This window comes from Struthio camelus, chromosome 4, assembly GCF_040807025.1.
Source record: "Struthio camelus isolate bStrCam1 chromosome 4, bStrCam1.hap1, whole genome shotgun sequence".
In the NCBI taxonomy this organism is placed as follows: domain Eukaryota; kingdom Metazoa; phylum Chordata; class Aves; order Struthioniformes; family Struthionidae; genus Struthio; species Struthio camelus.
This window is the reverse complement of record NC_090945.1, coordinates 1,446,011-1,466,686: the sequence shown is the minus strand read 5'-3', so window position 1 is coordinate 1,466,686 and position 20,676 is coordinate 1,446,011. Positions and strand designations below refer to the sequence as shown.

The 20,676-nt window shown below is 46.2% G+C and overlaps 1 protein-coding gene across 24 annotated transcripts in view; it reads left to right on the top strand.

The window, feature by feature from the left end:
- Positions 1–20,676, top strand: part of ADGRL3 (adhesion G protein-coupled receptor L3) — a 439,175-nt gene that overhangs the window by 301,655 nt on the left and 116,844 nt on the right. For all 24 annotated transcript variants that reach the window (XM_068941083.1, XM_068941084.1, XM_068941073.1 and 21 more), the window contains one exon: positions 84–164. In XM_068941083.1, coding sequence (XP_068797184.1) covers positions 84–164 — 81 coding nt within the window. The remainder of the gene's footprint in view (positions 1–83; positions 165–20,676) is intronic.

Here is a 20,676-nt window from a genome sequence, read left to right as displayed (position 1 = left end):
TTTAAAATGCAGTATGTTTAACTGTAAATCCTGATAGCTCTTAATAGGAAATAGTGGAAACTAAAACACTTATTTGTCCACAGGGCAGGCTCACCATGGGCAAGTTTCCTATATTGCCCCACCAATCCACCTCGATTCGGACCTGGAGAGACCGTCGTCCAAGGGTGAGTCAGTGATGCAGCCTCCACGTATGTGCGTTGCCAAACAGCCGTGGGCGTGAGTGCATTTCGGTTGTTCCTAAAGCCTCCGTGGAAGAGGTACTGCGCGCCATCCAAGGACACCAACTGGAGCAAATGAAGTCCACTAGGAGAGTTGTAGGAGAGTTGGCTGTGCAACGGTACAGAAATGGTCGTGTGGGGGGTTCAGGCCTGGATTCAGTCCGCATTGCCCTTGCCCTTGGCTTTTGCTAGAGTCAGTGGAGAGATGCTGACTCCACAGGATGACTGAAATTTTAGGTGAGCTGGATTGACCTTGGGAGATGGTCTTGGTAGCCACTAAGTATGGAGTGAGTCTAGAAAACTAGCCCTGCTAAGACAGGTGCCTCAGCTGACTTGTGAAAATAATGGGATATGGCCATGTGCCCTTGATTTCTCAGCCTGATGTGGAGGGTCTTCCCCTGCCTGGGGAGATGTGGTGAACCCTGGTGTTTTCCCCCATGCCTTGGGAGGTGGGCTTGCCCCCCAGAGCATGGATCCGTACTGGCGCAGACTTCTTAGACGTCACTTTGCTGCTGTTGATTAGGTTGTCCCCCTTCAGGTAGGACATCCAAATGATGGGGCTTTTCCTTCTAGTGGCTGTTACTTTTCTGTCTATCGCTGTAAAGCTGTGTGTGTGCATGCACGCATGCGTAGATGTTCGTGGTTGAAAAACACAACGTGTTAACGCAAGGTTCGTCTGAATAGGCACGCTATCATTACATAACTTGAATAAAGCTATCTTCTCTACCTCACTTCTCTGTCCACCTCTAATGCTCTGAGAGACAGAAGAACATGTCGGGGAGTTGCAGCTGCGACTGCAAACGTATCCCTGCTCCTCAAAGCGGCCCGAGGACTTTGTAGGCTAACTGAAAGCATATTGTTAATGCTCTTGGTCTGGAAGGCTCCCTTCATTTAGAGTGAGCTTTTCCACGTGGCTTCATCTGAAACGTGATCAAGTAAACATCTACTGGTTTTTCTCCTTGTAAGTGCGAATGCACCTTGTTCTTAGCTGGTACGTTAACAAAAACTAAGGACTCATGACTTAGTGTACAGAAGCAATCTCAGCGTGGTTATTCCTCGGTGATCCCTCTTGCCTCCGTGCGAGGTGGAGCATGCTGTGGGTGGCGGCGCATGGGCACAGCAGTGCTGGTTCTCATTCCTCTCCCTCCAAAGCTGGTCTTTGGCAAGTGGGGCTGGTCATATACAATGTCCTTACAGTTTAGAGTACTCCGTCCGTAACCTCCATTCTGCTCTGGGTGAATTACCCTGAGATTTGGGATTGACGGCTGCTGCTTCTAGAGAGGACGCTCGCTCTGACAGGTGTCAGTCCGTTAGCTGGTGCCTATGGCCTGGGTATGTTCAGAAGTGGGGTAATTGGTATCGTCTCCTGGGGAAAGAGTAAGGCTTCCCTCTGGCCCCAGGATCTGCTATGTGGAGCTGTAGTTGTGGTTCTGCTGCTGTATTTCCAGCCACAGCGCACAAAATCCATGAGGGTGTTGCAGTAATTGTGACTTCTGTTTTTGTTTTTTTTTTTTTCAACATGAAGGAGGGATGTGAGGTTTTTTCGCTTACCGTTTCTGGTGCTTTACAACACGCTCAGGGCCTGTTCCAAGCTTTATCCCTTAAGTGTGAGGGCTATTTTGAGTAAGGAATGCAAAACCACCTCTACCCTTAAGCTATCACTGTTGATTCTACATGATTCCTGTAGCTGGGACTGTAGAGAGTGCTATTTTAGGACAGCTTTCATTAACCCACTAATGTCAGGGAACTCTTGAACCAGCCATTTGATCTCCCTGAGGCTGTTTCGTCCTCTGTAAAATGAGATTCCTGACTATTTGGAAGAACTTTGAGATGCAATCTGCTATAAAGACCTAAGTGTAGTGTTATCCATGTCCTCTCTGGTCCTTCCTACCACCTTACTTTTCCAATGCATCACCAAAGAGTGATCATCGGGTACAGAGCAGTGTTGCACTTACTGTGGCAAGAAGAAGAGTGGCAGCCACCTTGCCATTTTAATTATTATAAAAGGGAAGGGAGCCATGCTAGGAATATAAAAGGATCTTGGCTTCCCATGTTAAAAATGATGCAGGTTCAGCGCTGCTGTGGGTCTATGCAGCTGCAGTTCTCAGCTGGCAGATTTATTTGTAACGGCTTCTTCCTTCTCCTTTTCAAAAATTTTATCACCAGTGACATTTACCCACGTTGTTTATGCACGCGGTGCATTTTTACCTACCTCTCAGTGTCCTGACGCAAATCCTGAATAGAGGATAAACTCCAGTAGTTTACTAGTACATTAGTGTCATCATACATTACAAGGTAATTACTCTGAGCCACTGCTCTGCATAGAAACGCAGTAATGACATCGTAAATCACTTAATAAAAATAAAGCCCTGAATCAGCATTCTTTATTAAAGATGCTCCTCTTTCCTCACCCCAGTATTAGTTTGAGGGTGTTTTAAAATCAGTTCCATGCATGAAGCACCCTTAGCCATTACTTTTACATCTCCTCTTAACATAACAATCTGGACACAGTTGCATTGTTTTTATGCAGCTATTTACAGCATCTGTGTGCAGGATAATTCCAGGGGTAGCCAAGACCTCAGACCATTAGAAATTAGTAAAATAAGCTGCCACCGCAGTTGTGGCTTCAGCTTCTTTATGCCTGGTCCTGAACATGGTAAGAGCGAGGACTGATGGGTGAATTTTCAGGCTCGTGCATAAAGATAAGAAGAAATCTCTTTACGTTTGTGAATTTGGTTCCCTGTCCTCTGCAGATAGTTATTAGGCGTTAGTATTTCAGGAGCCTCTTTCTTCCGCTCGGGCAGTCCCGTCTCACCAGCGCTAACTGCTGGCCTGTGACGACAGACCCTTTCTTGTACCCTCAGGTTGTGATCTCGTAGGCTTAAAGGACAGTAACCGGTGTTCAAAAATGGATCACTTGTTACTGGCAATGGCAAGGAATTTCAAAGATAAAGGTGATTCTCATACACCAGCTGAGAAAGGAACTTTATGGAATTATCATATAGAGCAATAAATTAAATGTAGCGTTTGGACTGAAAATCTGCCAGGTACTAAAATACAGGGAATAGAGTGAATGAAACTCGCTGCATCCACATACTGAAACTACTGATGAAGCGCTATAGAAGGAGATTTTTAGCGTGTATGTGGAATCATATTAAACATGAAATATATGTAGGGCTTTTATAGTTAAGCAGTGCGAGGTACTCTCCTAGCCTGTCAAGCTAGCATTTTCCAAAGGTTTCCTTCAAGTTAAAGCTCGGTGGGTGCAGTTGTTTCAGAGATTGATGCAACTGAAGTCAGTTTATTTCCAAAATATAAATTTATGGCAATTATTGATCCCCAGTTCTACAAATTAGTAGCAAATGTAGGAGCGCTGGCAAGTTCTCACCCTTCCTGCGCAGATTGCTCTACGTAGGGACATTGCTCAGGCCCCAATTCAGGTCCTATTTTTTGCTGTAAACCTCAGTTGTGCAGCTCAACATCCTTAAATGCAGAATCTCTTCCTGCAGGGAATGTCCTCCTCCAGGGCAGGGTGTCCGGGAGACAACTGGAAGTTTTGCTGCTCTTTCCCCCTTTCTCCTCCCACACAGTGAAGTGTCCCTTTGTGCTTTTTTCCTTCAAAAACTGGACCCATCCTACCATTTTTCTTCTGCTTTGCATTGGTCAAGTCTGAGGAATAACCATTCCTGAACATCCGAACCACTTCTAGATCTTACCAAAAACAGCACCGGTTTTGGCTGTTTTTGGAACCACCTTGGACCAGCTTTTTTTTTTTTTTTTTTTTTTTTTTTTTCCTTCACTCTAAAGGTCCCAAAGAAGGTCGCCAGCTTTGCAGATGACGCGGGAGGAGGTGACAGGCGGTCGCTGCTGGGGCTGGTTTCACCAGCCCTGCTCCTCTTCCCCAGAGCTGGAGAAAGGCAGCTCCTTGGGAGAGCTGGGCAGCGGGGGCCCTGCAGCCCTTCCCACGTTAATTCGAGCTGACGCGCGGGCAGCCAGGCGCGCTGTATTTCCAGGCTTTTTTGTTTTCTCTTGAGGCCCCCCTGAGAAAGCTATTCCCTTAGCTCGCGCAACCTGCAACCTTCAACCTTCGCTGTCGTGGTCCACGCAGATGGCAGTGAGTTGGGCAGCTGCTTTGAACATGGGCCACGCTTGCTATTTATCAATCCCTCGTGAGGCATGGGAAGCGATGATAACCAGTATGGTAATAACCAGAGCTCCTGGAAATGGTTCGGAAAGCCGGCAGCGTTCCCATTGGTTTTAGTAAGCAAGGTTACCTTTGCGTCCTGTGGCCCTCCGTCGTCAGAAAGAGTTAATTGCGTGCCGTTTGCTGTTTTTCTTCTTTACTGTGGTGTTGAACTGTTACTCTTACTTCTTAGGAGCGTGTGTTTTCATTGCGGAGGGGCACCGCAGGGCACTGCTGCTTATTTATAAGATAACAGCGTGCTCTCGCGCAGAAAGCCTGAGCTAGCAGAGCCTCTCGAGGAGGAGTGCTAAATCCTCTATGCTGGTGGGAACTGCTCAAAGTATTTACACTAGAAACTATTTCAGGAATTGGGAGGGGAAAAACATAGTCTGAATGATGTTTAACACCTTTTCCATTATTCCTACTCATCTAGAAAAAAAAAAAGTGTTTTTAAGTAGTTGGGGTTTTTTGTTTTTTTGTTTTAAGCAGCTAGCCGTCTTGTGAAGGAGTTCTTCAGTGGCGATCAGCATGAGCTGTTAAAGGCAGGCCCCTTGAATTTTTATTCTTTGTAGGGTCTCTTAAGCTAAAATATTAGCTGATAAGCTCCCAGTGGGTGTAGACCTCCGCCTGGGAGATTCTTTTGGCCACGAGTTTCGTCTTCGAGTGTATTGAGTTGTTCCGCTTGGCATCAGTGGGAGAAATTTTCACCCACCGGACAGCGACAACAGCTGGAGAGTAGAGCCATTTATGGTGGTACAGCCTCAAGCGTCACTAATCCAAAGTGAATGCCCTATTACCAGCTTGGAAAACGCTGTTAAGCGAATTCAACGTGGAAGGGGAACGTGGTGCTGTGTACAGCCTGAGACCCTTCTCAGACTTCTTTTTTTCTCCTCTTTCTGTCAGACTAATTTTTGGCTACGCTTCTCTGTCTGAAATATTTATAGGGCAAATAACTGTTTTAAATGAGCAGATGGGGGAGACATAAGACAAGCTGTTAAATTAATAAACATGTGTGGTGCTTTATCAGTAAGGGAGCCCATTGTGGCATTTCTTCTGGATGATTTGTATGGCCTATCACCATTGCACCTGGTGCAGGGGCAAGAAATGGGCACTTAATAACCAAACAATGTGCAAACTCCTTCCATTCTAACTTCATTATGTCAGATATAATCGTCTATAACTAGATGTCAAATGCATAATTTATAGCCAGCTCCCCTGTGGAAGAGCGGCCATATGAATGAATGGCCCCATTAATGGGAAGGAGCTTTTACTGTAGCTTTTCCCCTCCTGGAACATGGTCCGTTTTGTCATCTGGTATTAATTCTGAATCATTTGGGGACCACAGAAAAATGCCGGTTATATTTATATTTGTGTAATGGGAGAAGATGGCAAATAAATCATACAAGAGATCAAATTTCGGGTCCACTGATTTCCGAAGCATACTTCCTTTTAAAATAGAATAGGACCACTCTATAGCAGTTGAGTGGAGAGGCCTAACCAGCCTTCGTTTTATGCCTTTGGAGGCGTTAAAAAGGCAGACAAGGTGAGATAACACTTCCTGGGACTTCTTAGCCTCCGACAGTTTCCCATTGCTAGCGCAAAATGATTTTAAGACTATGTAATGAATGGTATGTTGCAGAATATTAATTTGCCCTGGTCTTGTGACGTGGTTTTCTGAGCGACATACATGCTAAAATATTTGTGGTGGAGGAGTATCAGCTTATAGCATCTTCTCCTGGAAAGTATTTTCTTTTTTGTTTGTCTTTTGTTTTTTTAAATGGTTGTTGTGTGATCAGCAAAAGTACTTGGCACTTGTGGTCTGCTTAGTTGGAATCAGAGATGGCTGAAAAAGATGGATTTGCACCTCAGAATCGGTGGGCCTGTTCCTTCTAAAATGTTTGTTCGTAGAGCGCGCTTTGGCCCTTGAACTTCCTTAGCATTGATTGCTGAATTTTCATTCCTCCCGTTGTGTGTGATTTTTTTTTTTTCTCCCCTAGGGGAGTTCAGTGATGTGAAGATAATATATTCAGAGGGAGATTTGTTCCGGTGTATTGGGTACCTGGCTCTTTAAAGGCACTTGTGGGAATCCCAGCCTTAATAAATGCATACTAAATACTGATTAACAGATAAACATTATGGAGCCCTGTTGTTGAGACTGTAACTTGGCTCCCTCGTGAAAGGCCTCAGAATTTAAGCTTTTCAGCCAAGTAGGTTTTGGCTCGATAATTGCAATATTTGCTCGGAAGACGAGGACTGCCATCCTCTAAGCTCCAAATGGTTTGCTGTTGCCTTCAAATTAGCTATATGCAGTTCATTCTCCTCGAAAACTATGAGGAAGTGATACGTGAAAGAACTTGATTGCCTCCCAGAAGAGATATTAGGGTTGGTTAAATGCCGTTATAACCGCGAGAGGGCAAGCACGGATGAAGGCACGTGCCAGGCAATGGGGCTCGCGGCCGAGGAGCTTTCAGGGCTGGGGAAAACCAACTGCACTGGACGTGGGGCAAGGAGAAGACTTTGTTGTTACCCGTCTGAGAGCGCTGTTACAGGGGAACTTTGTATTTAAGCTTAACATGGCCAAACCTACCAACTTTTTTTTTTTTTTTTTTGGCAGATACACTGCACTGGGAGCCTTATAAATAGATGGCTCTAGATTAAGCATATTAATTTGTAGCAAGTGTATCCCTTGCTTCATTGCAACTGGTTTTTCTTCTGGAGAGGATTTGCTTGTGCTTTCTTCATGCACAAAAATGACCACTATTATAGGTGCTGTCATGGCAGCCTCCCCTTTTAGAGCTCTGCTTTGCGCAGGCATGTCTCTGTGCGTGCGTATGATGCCCACACATTTAGTAATAGTCACGCACCAAAATACTACTGCTAGCGAGTAAGCAATTATGCTTCCCTTTTTGGAATAAAACGGGAATGTGTGTCCCTAAATCATGTTTAAAAAAAAAAAAAAAGTGGGTTTTTATTTGAGAGTGAAAGGACAATGAGGTTTCTAAATTCATGAAGGCCCGTCACAGTGGGATCCTGTGTGCCACTGAAGTGTAACAAGCTTATTTATATTTCATTGTGCGTCTAGATCAAGCAGCATTATTTTGGGCTGTGCGTTCCCCAGACACTATAGCTGTTGCTAAGGAAAAGGTACATTATGTTAATATTTTGTGATAATAACTGTGCAAGCTGGGTTCTATGCATTGAAGAAGTTGCAGGGGGAGGAAAAGTTAAGTTAATGCACCATTTTGATTAGAGACTTTGCATCGTAGCTCACATTTAAAGACAAAAAGCAAGTTTGAATTCAAAGAGAATTCACACAGAAAATGTGACAAGACCAAACAATTGAAAGAATTTATTTACTGAACTTTAAAATTACTGAACAGTAGGGATCTGGAACTGGCTCTGCTGAGAGGAAATTTGGCAGAAGCAGACCAAATGCTTTTACCAGACATATTCAGCAACGAATTTCTCAGCATTCTCTTGAATTAATGTGTTTTGATCATGTAAACAAAACATCCATCTTTAATTCCTGTGTTTCCTGACCATTTCCAGTGCTGCTGTCTGTTGTGTGATTTAGGTACCTTCCGATTCATTTAATGTTAGGTTGATTCCCTAAAAGCCTGCAGTCAAGCAGCACAGGGCACAATACATGGAATAGCAATGTGTGGTGCATTAGTTTCAGCGTCGAGAACCAAAGAACAGGCCAGAGTCAGAAGCAATATAATGATGTCCATGGTGGTTATTTTTTAAAAAATGTGTTATGCAGACCATATGGATGAGGACTATTTAAACAACAACAACAAAAAAGTTTACCAACAACGAAAATAAACAAGGAAGGATCTTGGCGTTCCTCTGAAAGGAGCGCTCTGAACTGGGTTTCCCCTTTCAAGACTGTTTCCTCATTAATGATGCTGCCAAGGGGTGAAACAGCCATGACGAGAGAGGACTGAGTGGGTAGGAGGTCGTCCGCGTTCTCGTTTGACCTGGTGCACCTAGCTGATTGCACCAGGAGATCAGCAGCTTGGTCCTCAAGAGCACCAAGGGTTATGGGGGGCACTCGAGAACAGGGATTTTTTTGCCTCCTTTGACGGCCGCTACCGTCGGCAGTCGTTATTCTGCCAGTGCTTTCTAACTGAGGGGCAGAGCGTTGTAACTAAGGGCAGCAGCCCCGAGGTCTGCTAAGATCAGTCCTGTTTGCTGGAGCACTGGCAAGCAGCGCTCCTGGAGCAGGCGTGAAGGGCTTGACAGCATCCCCATGCCGTTAACTGTTGTTTAACATCAGCCCGAGCCCCTGACCCATCCCTCTTTAGCGGGGTCTCATTTTCTCACTTTTTAGACATGAATTCTCCAGGGCAGGGGATGCTCTTCATTGTCCTTTTGGCTGGAGCCTTTTACAATGGCTTCTTTGACCCTTAGTGGGACTTTAGAGACGTTAATATTACTTTTTGCTAGTAGAGGCTGCAATAATTCGTGTTATACCTCATTGCATGCACCTAGTCCTAAAATCCATTCCCGAGTCAAGGTGCCTGGCCTGAGAGCTGTCACCGACTCAGGCGGTTAAATACAACGGAAACTGAGATCAAACAGAGCGGTGAGAGGGAACGGTGCTGGAAGGCGCTGGGGGAGATGGTTGATCAGAGATGACTGGAAGAGAGGAGAAAATGGGGAGAATAGAGAGCCACAGCTTTGTGTTCAGGGTAGATTTGTAAGAGGGAATGAAGGCTGGGATGTCACTGTAGGTGAGGAGGAGAAACTTGGACGTGAGGACGGGAAAAGGCCTGCAGAAGGTCTCGAGGAAGGGCTGCACGTGCCCAAAAGAGCAGGAGAGCTGAGCTGCGGAGATGGAGGGAGAGCTGCCTTATTTGCGGGGATGGGTTATGTGGATGTGGACTAGGGGTGAGGCTGACGTGAGGTGAGGGCTGTGGGAGAGTAAAGGAAAACCGATTGGTTTTGGCAGAGGAGGGGCTGAATGCAGGAGGGTGCTGCATATTGAGAAGAGCCCTTGTTGACTAAGCCATACGGTGGAGGCAAACAAGGACAAGCTAGAAAGGATGGAAAGGAAAAATGGTTGTGTTTTTAAAGAATGCTTTCCTATAACATATATAGAGGTTTAAAATATCGCTCCTCCAATCTTTCAGCAGCTTTGGACAGTTGATGATTTCAGCTGCTGGACTAAATGACACCACCACCTCTGGCAATTATAAGCAGAGTAATTGCATAACATTTATAGCCCTAATTTCCTACCGCAGGCACCCATCTCTCTGTCTGCTCTCTTTTTCCCAACTTTTACACCAAGTTGCTGCAATTCAAAAAAACAAATCCAGAGTTCTCCTGGAGCATCATCAACTGCTGCTAACCTGCCCTCCTGGCAGCAATATAGACCTCAACCCAAACGGTGGGAGTAGCACAGTTTCCTCATTCATTTTTGAGTCTGTTGGGACTTTCTTGGGGAAAGACCCCACTGCCATCACTATAAATCAGCCCATAGTTTTAAAAAGTGTATGCCCCCTTATGGCCTAAGGTTTGTGCTTATTTTTAAAGCTCCTCCACATCACATTTGGTTAAATAATTGCAACTTGGTGTAGATATCGTGCGTATAAGCTGACAGGGTTGACACTGAGCATTTTGCAATCATTTGTTTAATTAGCTGAAGCTCTTTGGGGAGAAGTTTATGAAATGGCAAACTCCCAAAATCTAATTTAAATCTGTTTTGCTTTTTTGATGGAGGATTCATAATGCAAAGCATTTAAAAAGATATAAGTGAATGAAAAGCAACAGAACTTTTTATCTTGAAACGGGCAATTCCTCAGTAACAAATGCACCCAAATCGGGGTGCATTGGGGAAATGAATGACCTACAGAAGGGGCACTTGGAAGCAAGTCTGTGCAGCTATCTTTGTCGGTTTTTCAGCTGTACTTCCCCTCTGTTTTCTTTTAGTGTGATGTTTAAGTGTCTCCTTTGTTCTGAGGTTAATTCCTTTTCTAATCGGTAGTTATTTTTACAAAGGTGTTGATTACTGGAGCGGCTGAAGGCCTGATCCTGGGGACGGGCAGGTGCTGAGCCTCATGTAGTGTGTGGGTCCTCGCTACCAGGGCAATCTCGAGCACCACGCTGGGATGCAAGGTTGCGGTGCCCGTCCACGGAGAACGGCTCTCCTTGCCTTTCTGCTTTCAGTGAAATGGCTCCTGATGGGGAGCTTCATTTTTTGCCATACCACCATGGTAGCATTGTTCTGTCTGTTCACTTAAGGTACAGTCATTAGAGCCTTTTGTGTTCAGTAGACCCCTAAACTCAGATCTGAGTATTTGTAGAGATCTCTAGTTTTTGTTCTGATACTTACCTCCCATTGAAACCACTGATACGTTAAGATCTATCCAAATCTTTGGATCTTAGATCTGACTTGGTCTTAAGGAGTAGTAAGTTATTGCCTCATCACACTGCATCAAGCAATGAATTATTGCACGCGTTATCAGATTTTATCCTTGCGGCTTGAGGTAGGCTCTCTCGCTTTCTGGCCAAGTCCCATCCATAGCAATGCTCAGAATACCTGAAGTCTCGAATGCTTTCCATAGTGTGTGTGGAACATGCTGGTGATGTGCATGCTAATGATGTAAAAGCATTTACATTGCAAGCGTACTCTCATGGTCATCGCTTCCTAGCCTCATTAACGTTAGAGAGGCAAAAAAAAAAAAAAAAAAGGGGGGGGGGGGACAAGGAGTGGGGACCATCAGTTATCCTGGCAAACGCTCTCCTTTAAAGAGAAGGATGAGTAGGCTCCATTAGTTGAAGGGCAGGCATTCATGTTTTCTCCATCGACGGGGTGATCGTAATTGTTTCGGTGATACCCCACAACTCCCTGAACTATGCCTCGATGGGCCCGGCGCTTTCTGACAGACTTCAATTATTCAGAGGATGAAAACGCAAATAAAACGTCAGCCTTGGGAACGGGCAGAAATACCAAGTGCTACTGGATCAGGCTTATCCATCGCTGCACTGGAAACCGGAGGAGTAGCGATAAACCCTCCCACAGCGTGGCGATGCCGTGGACCAGGCAGCGTTGATGAAGCAAGGCCAGTTCTGCGCAGGGTTGTCAGTCTGTCTCTCGCAGATGTTTTGTTTGCCCTTTTGGGCAAATGGAAGCGAACGCAAGAGCTAAAATAGCTTTTTGAAGGCTCAGGCCTGCAGGAAAACCAAAAGAATGACAGAATGCCCAAAAAGCTAAAAGTCAGATCGCTGTTTGTTGGCGTAGTCCCGTTGTAACCAATGTGTCGAGCTATGTCTCCAAGCGCCGCTCTGCCTGCCGAATATTTCACTGTCCCTTTGTGTTAGTAAGAAAGGGTCACTCCTTCCAAAAAAAAAAAAGGGGGGGGGGGGAGGGAGGAGGCACAAAAAGCTGGGCATAAGCTAGAAGCCATTGCTTGTCATGTGGAGACCAGATTCGATTGCTTTGTTTTCTGGTTCATGTTGTAGGATTAGTCACTCCGTGCTGTCACAAATATATCTCGTTTCCGTAGAAAGCGATTGTCTGCTGTGGTGCCCTGTAACCTTGTGGGTATTTATTTGGTGTACTTTTTCAAAGAAATGGGAAACGTTCTTTTTGATTCTTCAGAGGCTCAAGGTTTGGCAGTAAAGAAAAGGGACAGTTGTGGAGCTGGCCAGTTACTGCTGACGCGGCATAATTAATGCGATAGGATTTCTGAAATGAGCAGCCAATTACAGAAGTGCGTGTCCTGTCCTGTACACACGAAAGAGAGATGGGACTCCTAAGTGTTTTTTCTTTGTTGTACACTTTGGGCACCGCTGTTGGCAATCTGCACGCGTGGCTAAAATATTTTGCACCATCAGTTCATTTTTTGGGGAGAACTGGCATGAGAAATGGCACAAAGAGCCCAAGGAGCATTGACTTTTGCAATCAGTAGCCAGTGAAATTAGCATATTCTTTCGGGTTTTGTTTGCACAGACAATTATAAATTAGCTCCAGAAAATATGCTCCTGGAGGTGTGTGTTTATTTTTTAAAAGAACATTGACAAGGGAAGGGGGGGAAGTGTGTTAATACCAAGCATTTTTGCCCTGTTCGTAGCCTACACTGCTGGCTCAAAGCTACAAGCCTTGCAAAAATTCAATACGAGTGAAGAAGAATGTGGGAGGAAAGGCGAAATAGGAGAAAACAAAGAGCTGTGTGAACAGCTAATTAGTATAGACTGCATCAGCTATGCAAGAGGTGCTGGGATGATACCGAATGTGCTGCATTAATAGCAGGGATGGAGGAATGGGTGTGCATGCTGAGCACGGGAGCTTCTCCCACCCACCAACGCTGCTGCTTTGAACATTTCCTAACATAAAGGTTGCTTTGCGAATGTGACTCTCCTGATCCAAAATGTTTTTGAAACTATAGGCTGCTTCAGAAGATACCTTTCCCTCCTGACTTGCCAGGTTGGCCTGGGAGAGCATCCCTCTCTGGTGGGCGGCGCTGAAGGAGCGTAAGTAGGTTCAGGAGTGATAGCAAAGCATTTGCATTCCTGCTGGCGGTGCTCTCGGCAGGTTCAAGCGGACTTTGATTGAACAGATGTATAGTATAGTAGTACCAGGTCAAAAAAAATTTGTCCAGTACCTGCCTCGAGGCTGCAACATGGCCCAGAGATCAGGGGAGCTTTGATCCCTGCAGGGTGAGGAAAGATTGCATCCAGGAGTTTCAGAAAATGGCTTTCAACTCTGGGCACTTGGCCACTGTGTCTCGTGAAGGGGTTGAACTTTAGTCTCTTGCTGTCTGGTGGTGTTTGAAGCATATTCACCATCGAGCACCTTCTTAGTTTAACATGGGTGTAAGAATGGCAGGATTGGGTGAGGCCAATCATTCATCTAGCCTGGTGTCCTGTCTCTAGCCTTGATCCATGGCAGATATCTAGGGAAGAGAATAAGAAGAAGAGGGTGAGCGTCTGTGAGACTACTTAGCCTTCCTTTCCAGCCACTACCAACTTGGGGCTGGACTTGCTAGAAAAAGCAGGGCAGAAGGGGCCACTAGAGAAGAGCCTGAGTTTTGTCCAGAACCAAATCCCACTGAGGATGTGGTGATGTTTCTAGGCCATCTCTCTGATCCACCTTTCCAGCCCGGTCCCCAACATATCCTCCATGCAGCGACGTATGCTTCAGGTAGAGCCTCAGCGCCAACATGCTGAGCACCCCTGGAGTGGTGCAGACAGAGGGGAGCTGTGGTCTGTGCTGGAAACCTCAGTAGCACCAGGGCACGAGAGCTTTAACCTACGGTGAGAGCCTCAGCCCTCCGAGTTGTTATTTGGACGTGTAGGAAAACCTACCTACGCCCTGAAATCCTTCTGCCCAAAGAGGCCTCCAGGACATAAGGCAGCATCTCCCTGACTCCTACGATGTAGAGATGTAAGGGACAAGCAGCTTTTATTGAAAGTAATTGCACCTGAATTAACTGGATCCCTGTGTGTTTGGTGTCTCCTGCAGCCTGACATGGCTCCTGCGGCTCTGGAAACCTCACCGCTTTGCCTCCCAACAGTTCCTGTGCCAGGAGGCATCCCAGGGCACGTCGCTCTTGGCATAACGCTCAAATGACTTGGCAAGAACGCTCCGGAGGCTTAAACTCTTGCCCCAGCTGGGCTACACAGTGATCTCGCTCCCTCTGCTCTTTGATCTCCCCATTGCGCTCTGATTTTCGCAGAGTTATTGGTTGCTCGCACACCAAGAAGGAAAGGAAAAAGAAAAAAAAAGGGAGTTGGAAATATGCCGTGCGATTGGCAGGCGAGGCTGAGATGCGAGGCTGCCTCTGCTCTGCGTGTCCTCAGGGTGGTTGGTGGTGCAGCCACTGCTTCGCCCAGCCTTGCCGGGTGACAGCGGGGAGGAGGCACCCTGAAAATTTAATTTGCTGGTTAGAGCTTTGCTTGAACCTGCATGCCTGTATTTAAATTATGCAGGTGCATATGCTCACGTGAGTTTTCCCTGCCGCCAAAGTCGTCGAGGGGACGTTTTTGTGACAACACGCTAGACGGGAGGGTTTGGAGTTGGAGACTGCAAGTCACTGTCAGCTCAGCAAGGATTTAGTGAAAATCCCTTCTGCCTCTGTCTTGCAGCCTCAGGAGACTGGCCGTGACTTTTATGGGCCGTTGGCCAAAAACTATGTAGGTGAAGCAATGAGCTAAAAAAAACTAAAAAGGGAACTTTTACTGGGGAGGGAGAAACCAAGCTTTTTTTTTTTCTTCTTCTTCTCCCTCCCCTCTCCCCACCTAAAGCCTATTTTGAGTTTATATTTCTTCTGACAGAGTTTGTTCCCAATGTTGACATGCTGCTATTCGGGAAAGCTGGGAGGTGATGTATTACAGGGGAAAAAACAATCTTAAGTCGTGGGCTTTAAACTGTTGAAGGGAGGATGGTGCATGATCCACGTAAAATGGTGCGTAGAGCTAGAAGTTGGACTTCAGAGTTTTGCAGAGGACCGATCCTGAGATACTACAGCCCGTCCTTCGTTAGTGGGAAGAAAATCTGGAAATCTGTGGAGCTTTTCAGCCTTCATCTGTGAAATGCCTTCACTGCTTGGGTTTCTCATTCGCCCTTCCACTCTATTTGATTGTGGCCACGTTTGAGTAATGTCAGGGAGGGAATTGGCTTTATTGGGCTTAATTACGTCCACAGCGAGATGAGCGTTGCCTTGACATGTGATGCCTTTGCCAAGCAGGAGGAGATGGGCTTTTCTGTGGGTCGGACCTCGGCACGGGTGTCTTGGTTTTTAGTGTGCAGGGCTGCAAAGTGACGGGAGATGGTGAAGGTTGCAGCTGGGGAAAAAAGTTATATAGCGCTGGGGAAAAAAGGGTCTGTGCAAACGCTTCTTAGCGTTGGGCACAACTACTACTCAAACTCCGGCAGAAAACACTCCTTCCTAAGGTGGACGTGCGCTGATGGAGACGCTGGCTGCGAGTGAGGGGCAGCCCGAGCCTGCGGTCGAACGCGGTTGAGTGAAAAGCCTCACAAATTCTCACAAAGCCCCAAAATCGTACCCGGCTCTCTAGGTTCAAGCCTCCCGCCCGCCACGCTTAAAAGCCAAAGCAGGAATCGCGACTGTTTGAAGAACTATTTAAAAAAAAAAAAAAAAGGGTTGTTCGTGTTTGCTGGTTGCCATGGTTTTGGGGAACGATTGCCGTGGTGTTTGCGGCCTTCTAGGGGCCAAATACAGACAGAATACATAATTTCACCTGGGAAAAAACGGTGGGATTTTTCTCATCGTATAAAGCGAAGGTTTCGTCCGTTTATACTCCATCAGCAGATTCGGGGTGGGGGGGTGTTGCGTAGTTGTTCGTGGAGGTTTTGTGTGTTGTGTGCGCAAAATGCCACCGAATAAGATCAGTAGCCAGCCTCTTGGGCTCTGCTTAATGATGCTGGGGTTTAGGTAGAGCCGCTCTGTAGTCACTCGTTGCAGTTAATGCCTGTACCAAAAATAAAGGGTGGCGAGGGTTTTCGGCCAACAGTTGCTGCTTTCTCAGCAGGAAAGTACAGCAGCGAGAAGAAGCTGACAGTCAGAGAAACCACAGAGGCCGGGACGGACAACGCTGTGGTGCCTTCTTGCCTTAAAAGCCTGTAAACCAGTGCAAGGACTTTTTTTTTTTCCTTCCCTGGAGAGCAATAGTTTATTCAAATGCATGTGCTATAATGTTATCCGTTATCCTTGCTGTTCTGGTTGGAAATGAAATTTCCTGCATCTTCCTCTTAGCGGTAGAAGGGACTTTGGTGCCTTTTTTTTTTTTTAACCGTTGGCATATTCAACAGCAGAGGGATTTCACGTTTGCACGCAGCCCTAGCTGTCTTGGCATGATGAGCACGGCCTTAAAGTTTGCCCCTAAATAAAAAAAATATATATATAGCCACATAGCTGCACCCACATTTTATGAAGATATTTCTCTTACTCCACATAGTGTTTTTTGGGGGGAAAAAAAAAATATATATATATATATCTAGGATCAAGGAGAGGTTGCACAAGGGAGGAGATGGTATGCTCAGACCGTGTTCAATCTTCTACTTGAGCCCAGAGCGGTCTGTCGCTAATCCAGCTGGGTTGGAGCAGAAAGGTGTAATGTACCAAGAGAGACGTGGAGCGGGACACCGTTCTTCCAGGGTGAAAAGTGGGATGGAAACAGGCTGTTCGGGCACAGAACTGTGACTCGGACTGATGCTCCTCCTGTCTTCCTCGAGAGAGATCCTGGTGGTCGCATACTGCTTTTAGTGGCCAAAATCTGGGGCAGGGTGGGAAACGTGGAGGGAAATATGCGTGACATGAGTCAATGTCGCACGTATCCCTTTACATTAGCTGAACTGGAGATAGCGGCGAGGATAAGAAATGCGTTTCATTTTTAGTTCTGCTGAACGCTCCTTTTCTCTGCTGAAAGAGAGATTTTTCTTTTGCCTTTGACACCTGTAGCCGTTTGCTGCACCAGTGAAAATGGAGGGTAAAAATATCAGTATGATAATTCAGTAGTATTTTGCACCAACTGTGCCTTCACTTTACACAGGCAGCAAATGACTAGATGAGGTACAGAAAATCAGTCTGTAAATCCTTTAAAATCGTGGGTTTTTCTGCATCTACTGATTTTCCATTGTCCTTGTTCATTAACAGATAGCAAAATGGATGAATTAGTGTTCAGCTCCCAGCAGCTGTTCCTCCGACTTCCACAAGCTGCACACGCTGAGGGACGTTTGGGATATTTTTCGCTTGCAAAGAAACTAAAAAACACTCAGCTTCTGTCATCTCTTCCGCTTCCTATACGTTTTTCTGAGGCGAGGGAGCCTGCTGGTGTGCTTTGAGCCCAGCTCCCGTCGCCTTGCTGCCTCCAAACGGAGGTTTCTTCCCCAAAATTGGCTTTGCAAGGCTCCTTGCGCTTCCTCGCTGAAGGGTTCCCAGACCCCAGCCGCTGCCTGCTGTGTTTTGGGGGATGTTTTCAGTTGAGAACAGCCTGCGAGTTGCTACGTGGTACGTCCGTCCTGCTGGGGCGCGCGCAAAAAAAGACTTTCCCGGGGGACGGCGGGAGGTTTTTGGACGCAGAAGAGCGGTGAGGACGCTTTGACCCGGACGCGGTGGAGCAGCAAAGGGGCTGTGACTTGTATCTGCTGCTCACCGGGAAGAAGAAAAGCTTGATTTGTTTTACGCGAAGTCACTGGCCGCGTTTTGTGTGTTTGTGAGGGTAGGGAAGGGCTGTGGATTAATCAACCCGTCGCAGGCGGTTGGCAGGGGATCTCTGAGAGTCGAATGTTAATGCACAGCTGGTGGGAAGAAGGGGCTTGGTGGAGGGTCGTCCCACTGCACCAAACATGGTGGAGGAAGGAGGAAAAAGATGCCAGGCCGCAGCGAGCTCGCGGTCAAGTGAACCACCCGCCACCGAAATAAGGGTGTCCGTAGAGCCTTCCTGATTTAAAAAAAAAAAAAAAAAAAAGAGCTTAAAAAAATTATTTTGGAAGGAAGCGTTAGCCTCGCTCCTGAAGGGGATTGGAGAGCGGAGGCAGCCGGCAGAGGGGACGTTGCTGCTGGGAGAGGTGCAGCCAGGCAAGGACGGGCCGGCCATCCCAGTGGGAAGGCGATTTGGGACCCTTCGATCTGCACGGAGAACAGGCTGGAGTGATGCGGGGTACAGATGGTGCGTCGGAGAGGAAGGTTATTGATGCGGTGGGTGGCTTTCATGGGGAGCAGGACTTTTTAAGCTGTTGCTTCTTTCTCTTTCTGCGATGGATTGCAAGGGCAGAAGAGGCTTATTATATATATTAGCTATTTAGACACTAGAGATAACTCACAACGCCTAAAACTAAACCTATCTCTGATTAAAATTTAATTGCTCCCCAGCTTCCACGAGTTACTTGCATTAAGTTTCACACCATCGGAAAGTGCTCATCAACCAGTGCTGGATTTAACAGGAATTTGGCAGATGTTAGTGAAGTGCTGGAGGAAGTCCAAACCACAAGATCTGCAGCATGTAATATGTTTGAAAATTTGCTGGCAGCTGAAAGAAAAATTGAAAACCTGGAAATGACAATAACTGGACACAGTCTTCTTATAACCAAATGGCCAAAATACTGAATCGGCACCTCCAGCACCTGGAACGCCAGCACAGGTCAAGAAGTGCCGGGTGTTGTGTGTCTTTGTGAGGAGCAAAAGCAGCAAATACTATGTTATTGGCTTTTAGGGTATTTTATTTGAGGAACATTTGTATCTCCATGGAAATCTTCAAAAAACATTCTGTTCTGAGGCAATTTAGCAAATTAGCTATGTTTTATAAATCTTCAGTTTTCATCACAGATTTTCCCTCATCTTGAGGACATTTATTCAGAAACAGGGCCCGTATTCACTCAGAGCCTTATTTTTTTTAGTTCTGTTGCATGTTCCCTGCCTCTCGATCTCTATTTGTGGCATTGTAACCTTCGCCACTGCTCCTTTTAGGCGGATGGGAGCTGAATCAAGATTTAGAGTGGTACAAGTCACCTTCAAAGCAATTCCTACCTGCATTTAAAAATAAATATAACCACTTCACGATTTAGCATCTGTCATGTCCTCACACGTTCAAGTATCTTGATGGTGGCTGCGGCAGGAGTTTGTGTGGAGAAAAGTAAATCTCTCCTTAAGCCTTTTTCGATTGAAAGAGCGTTTGGTGAAGGTTGCGCAGGGGATTAAGGCTGATTGAGCCCTTGTTGGGGCTGAGCTGATTGCTGGAGTGGATAGACTGGGTTCGGCCTTCCGTTGTTGCAACGTTTGATCCCTTCTGGATGATTTCATTTGGTCTCTGGTATATAGGAAAACACATTTTGAATGTTCTCCGTAATCCAGCCTGGGCTCAGCAGGTCTCCGTTGCTAGGTAGGAGCCGCTCGAACAAGATGCTGGATCCCTGCGTTAATCCTGCCTCGTCTTTTGGTGCTGATCTGGCTTTCCTCATCCTTTAGGGAGGATATGAGGGAGCGAGGGTTTAAAAGTTTGGGCCTGTGGTGGGAAAGCACCGTAGGCCAGACTGTGCTCTTAAGTGCTGGCTTAAATAACCTTAAGCCAAGGCTTAAATGCTTTTACTGCACTGGGGACTATATGCAGCCCTGAATCTGCAATACAAGGTTAACAAATTCAGTATGATTTTTAAGGTATGTCACGTATTATTAACAACTGTATGCTTTTTATAGAGCTAAAACAAATCGAAGTCCTCGCACAGGTATGGATCTCTTCCGGTTCTGATGCAAAACCCATGAGTGGTCCATCTCGCACTGCACTTTCTGGAATGCGTTATACAACGCAGTTCAGACATACACGGACAGAAATAATGTTTCCAGCGGTGAAACTTGTTAAAGAGCTGGCAATCGAGGGCGTTTTTCCAACACCAAAGGCAATCGATTTGAAGCTTTACCGGTAACGTGGGAGGCAGAAGGTCCACGCAGGCTGTTGCAGGGCTCCTTGCCAGCCGAGCAGGCAGAAAGAGGGCAGCGCCGTCTCTCTGCAGTTGTTGCAGAGCAAATCTTAAGCAGATGTTCCTCAGCGCCGAGACACTACTCTAACCACAAGTGCTAATCTAACCTGACCATAGTAAACGCTGGTCCTGCTGCTAATTTTGTCCGGCAGATGCAGAGAAATTATACGTGTACAACAGCAGCAAACAGTGGGAGTCATTTCAGCTAGCTTGAGCTATTTGAAGTCAATCGCATGGGCTAAGCTATTCGTCTGGCTTCCCTCTAAAGTTGAGGGAGAGGGGCACCTCTAGAGAAGGAGCTTGATTTAGAGGAGAGCGCGCTAAAACTTAATGTCGTGTAGGTGTGTGAAGTGGGTGTTTGTGATTTACCAGTGGCTGCGAGTATTTCAGGTGTGATGCAAGGGAGCTCAAGGGAAATGGACGCCTTATTCTTCTGGGTTTTTTTTGGTTTTTTTTCCCAGATCTGGCCTTGTGTATTAGATTGGACTCATGATCCAGGGCAATTCAAAGGGAAAACAAGACTGAGACCCTCTAACTAACCTGATATGCACAAGGGCCGAGCGCAAGGCAGCGCTTTTTGAAGTCAGTGGGGGGTGCTGCTTTCTTAGTACTTTTCAAAATCAGACCGCTTGTTCAGAGACTGGCATTGGGATCCTGTTTGGGAGAATCGTGACCTAAATATCTTATTTGTTGTGGTTGCATTTTTTTTTTCTTTCCTATGGGAAAATAATGATGTGCGGAAATTAGGGAAAAAGGAAGCCTGAAGAGCCCAGATGATGTGCCGTTTTCACGAAATCATTGCCTAATGTCATTCGTGCCACTGCCGCCTGTCT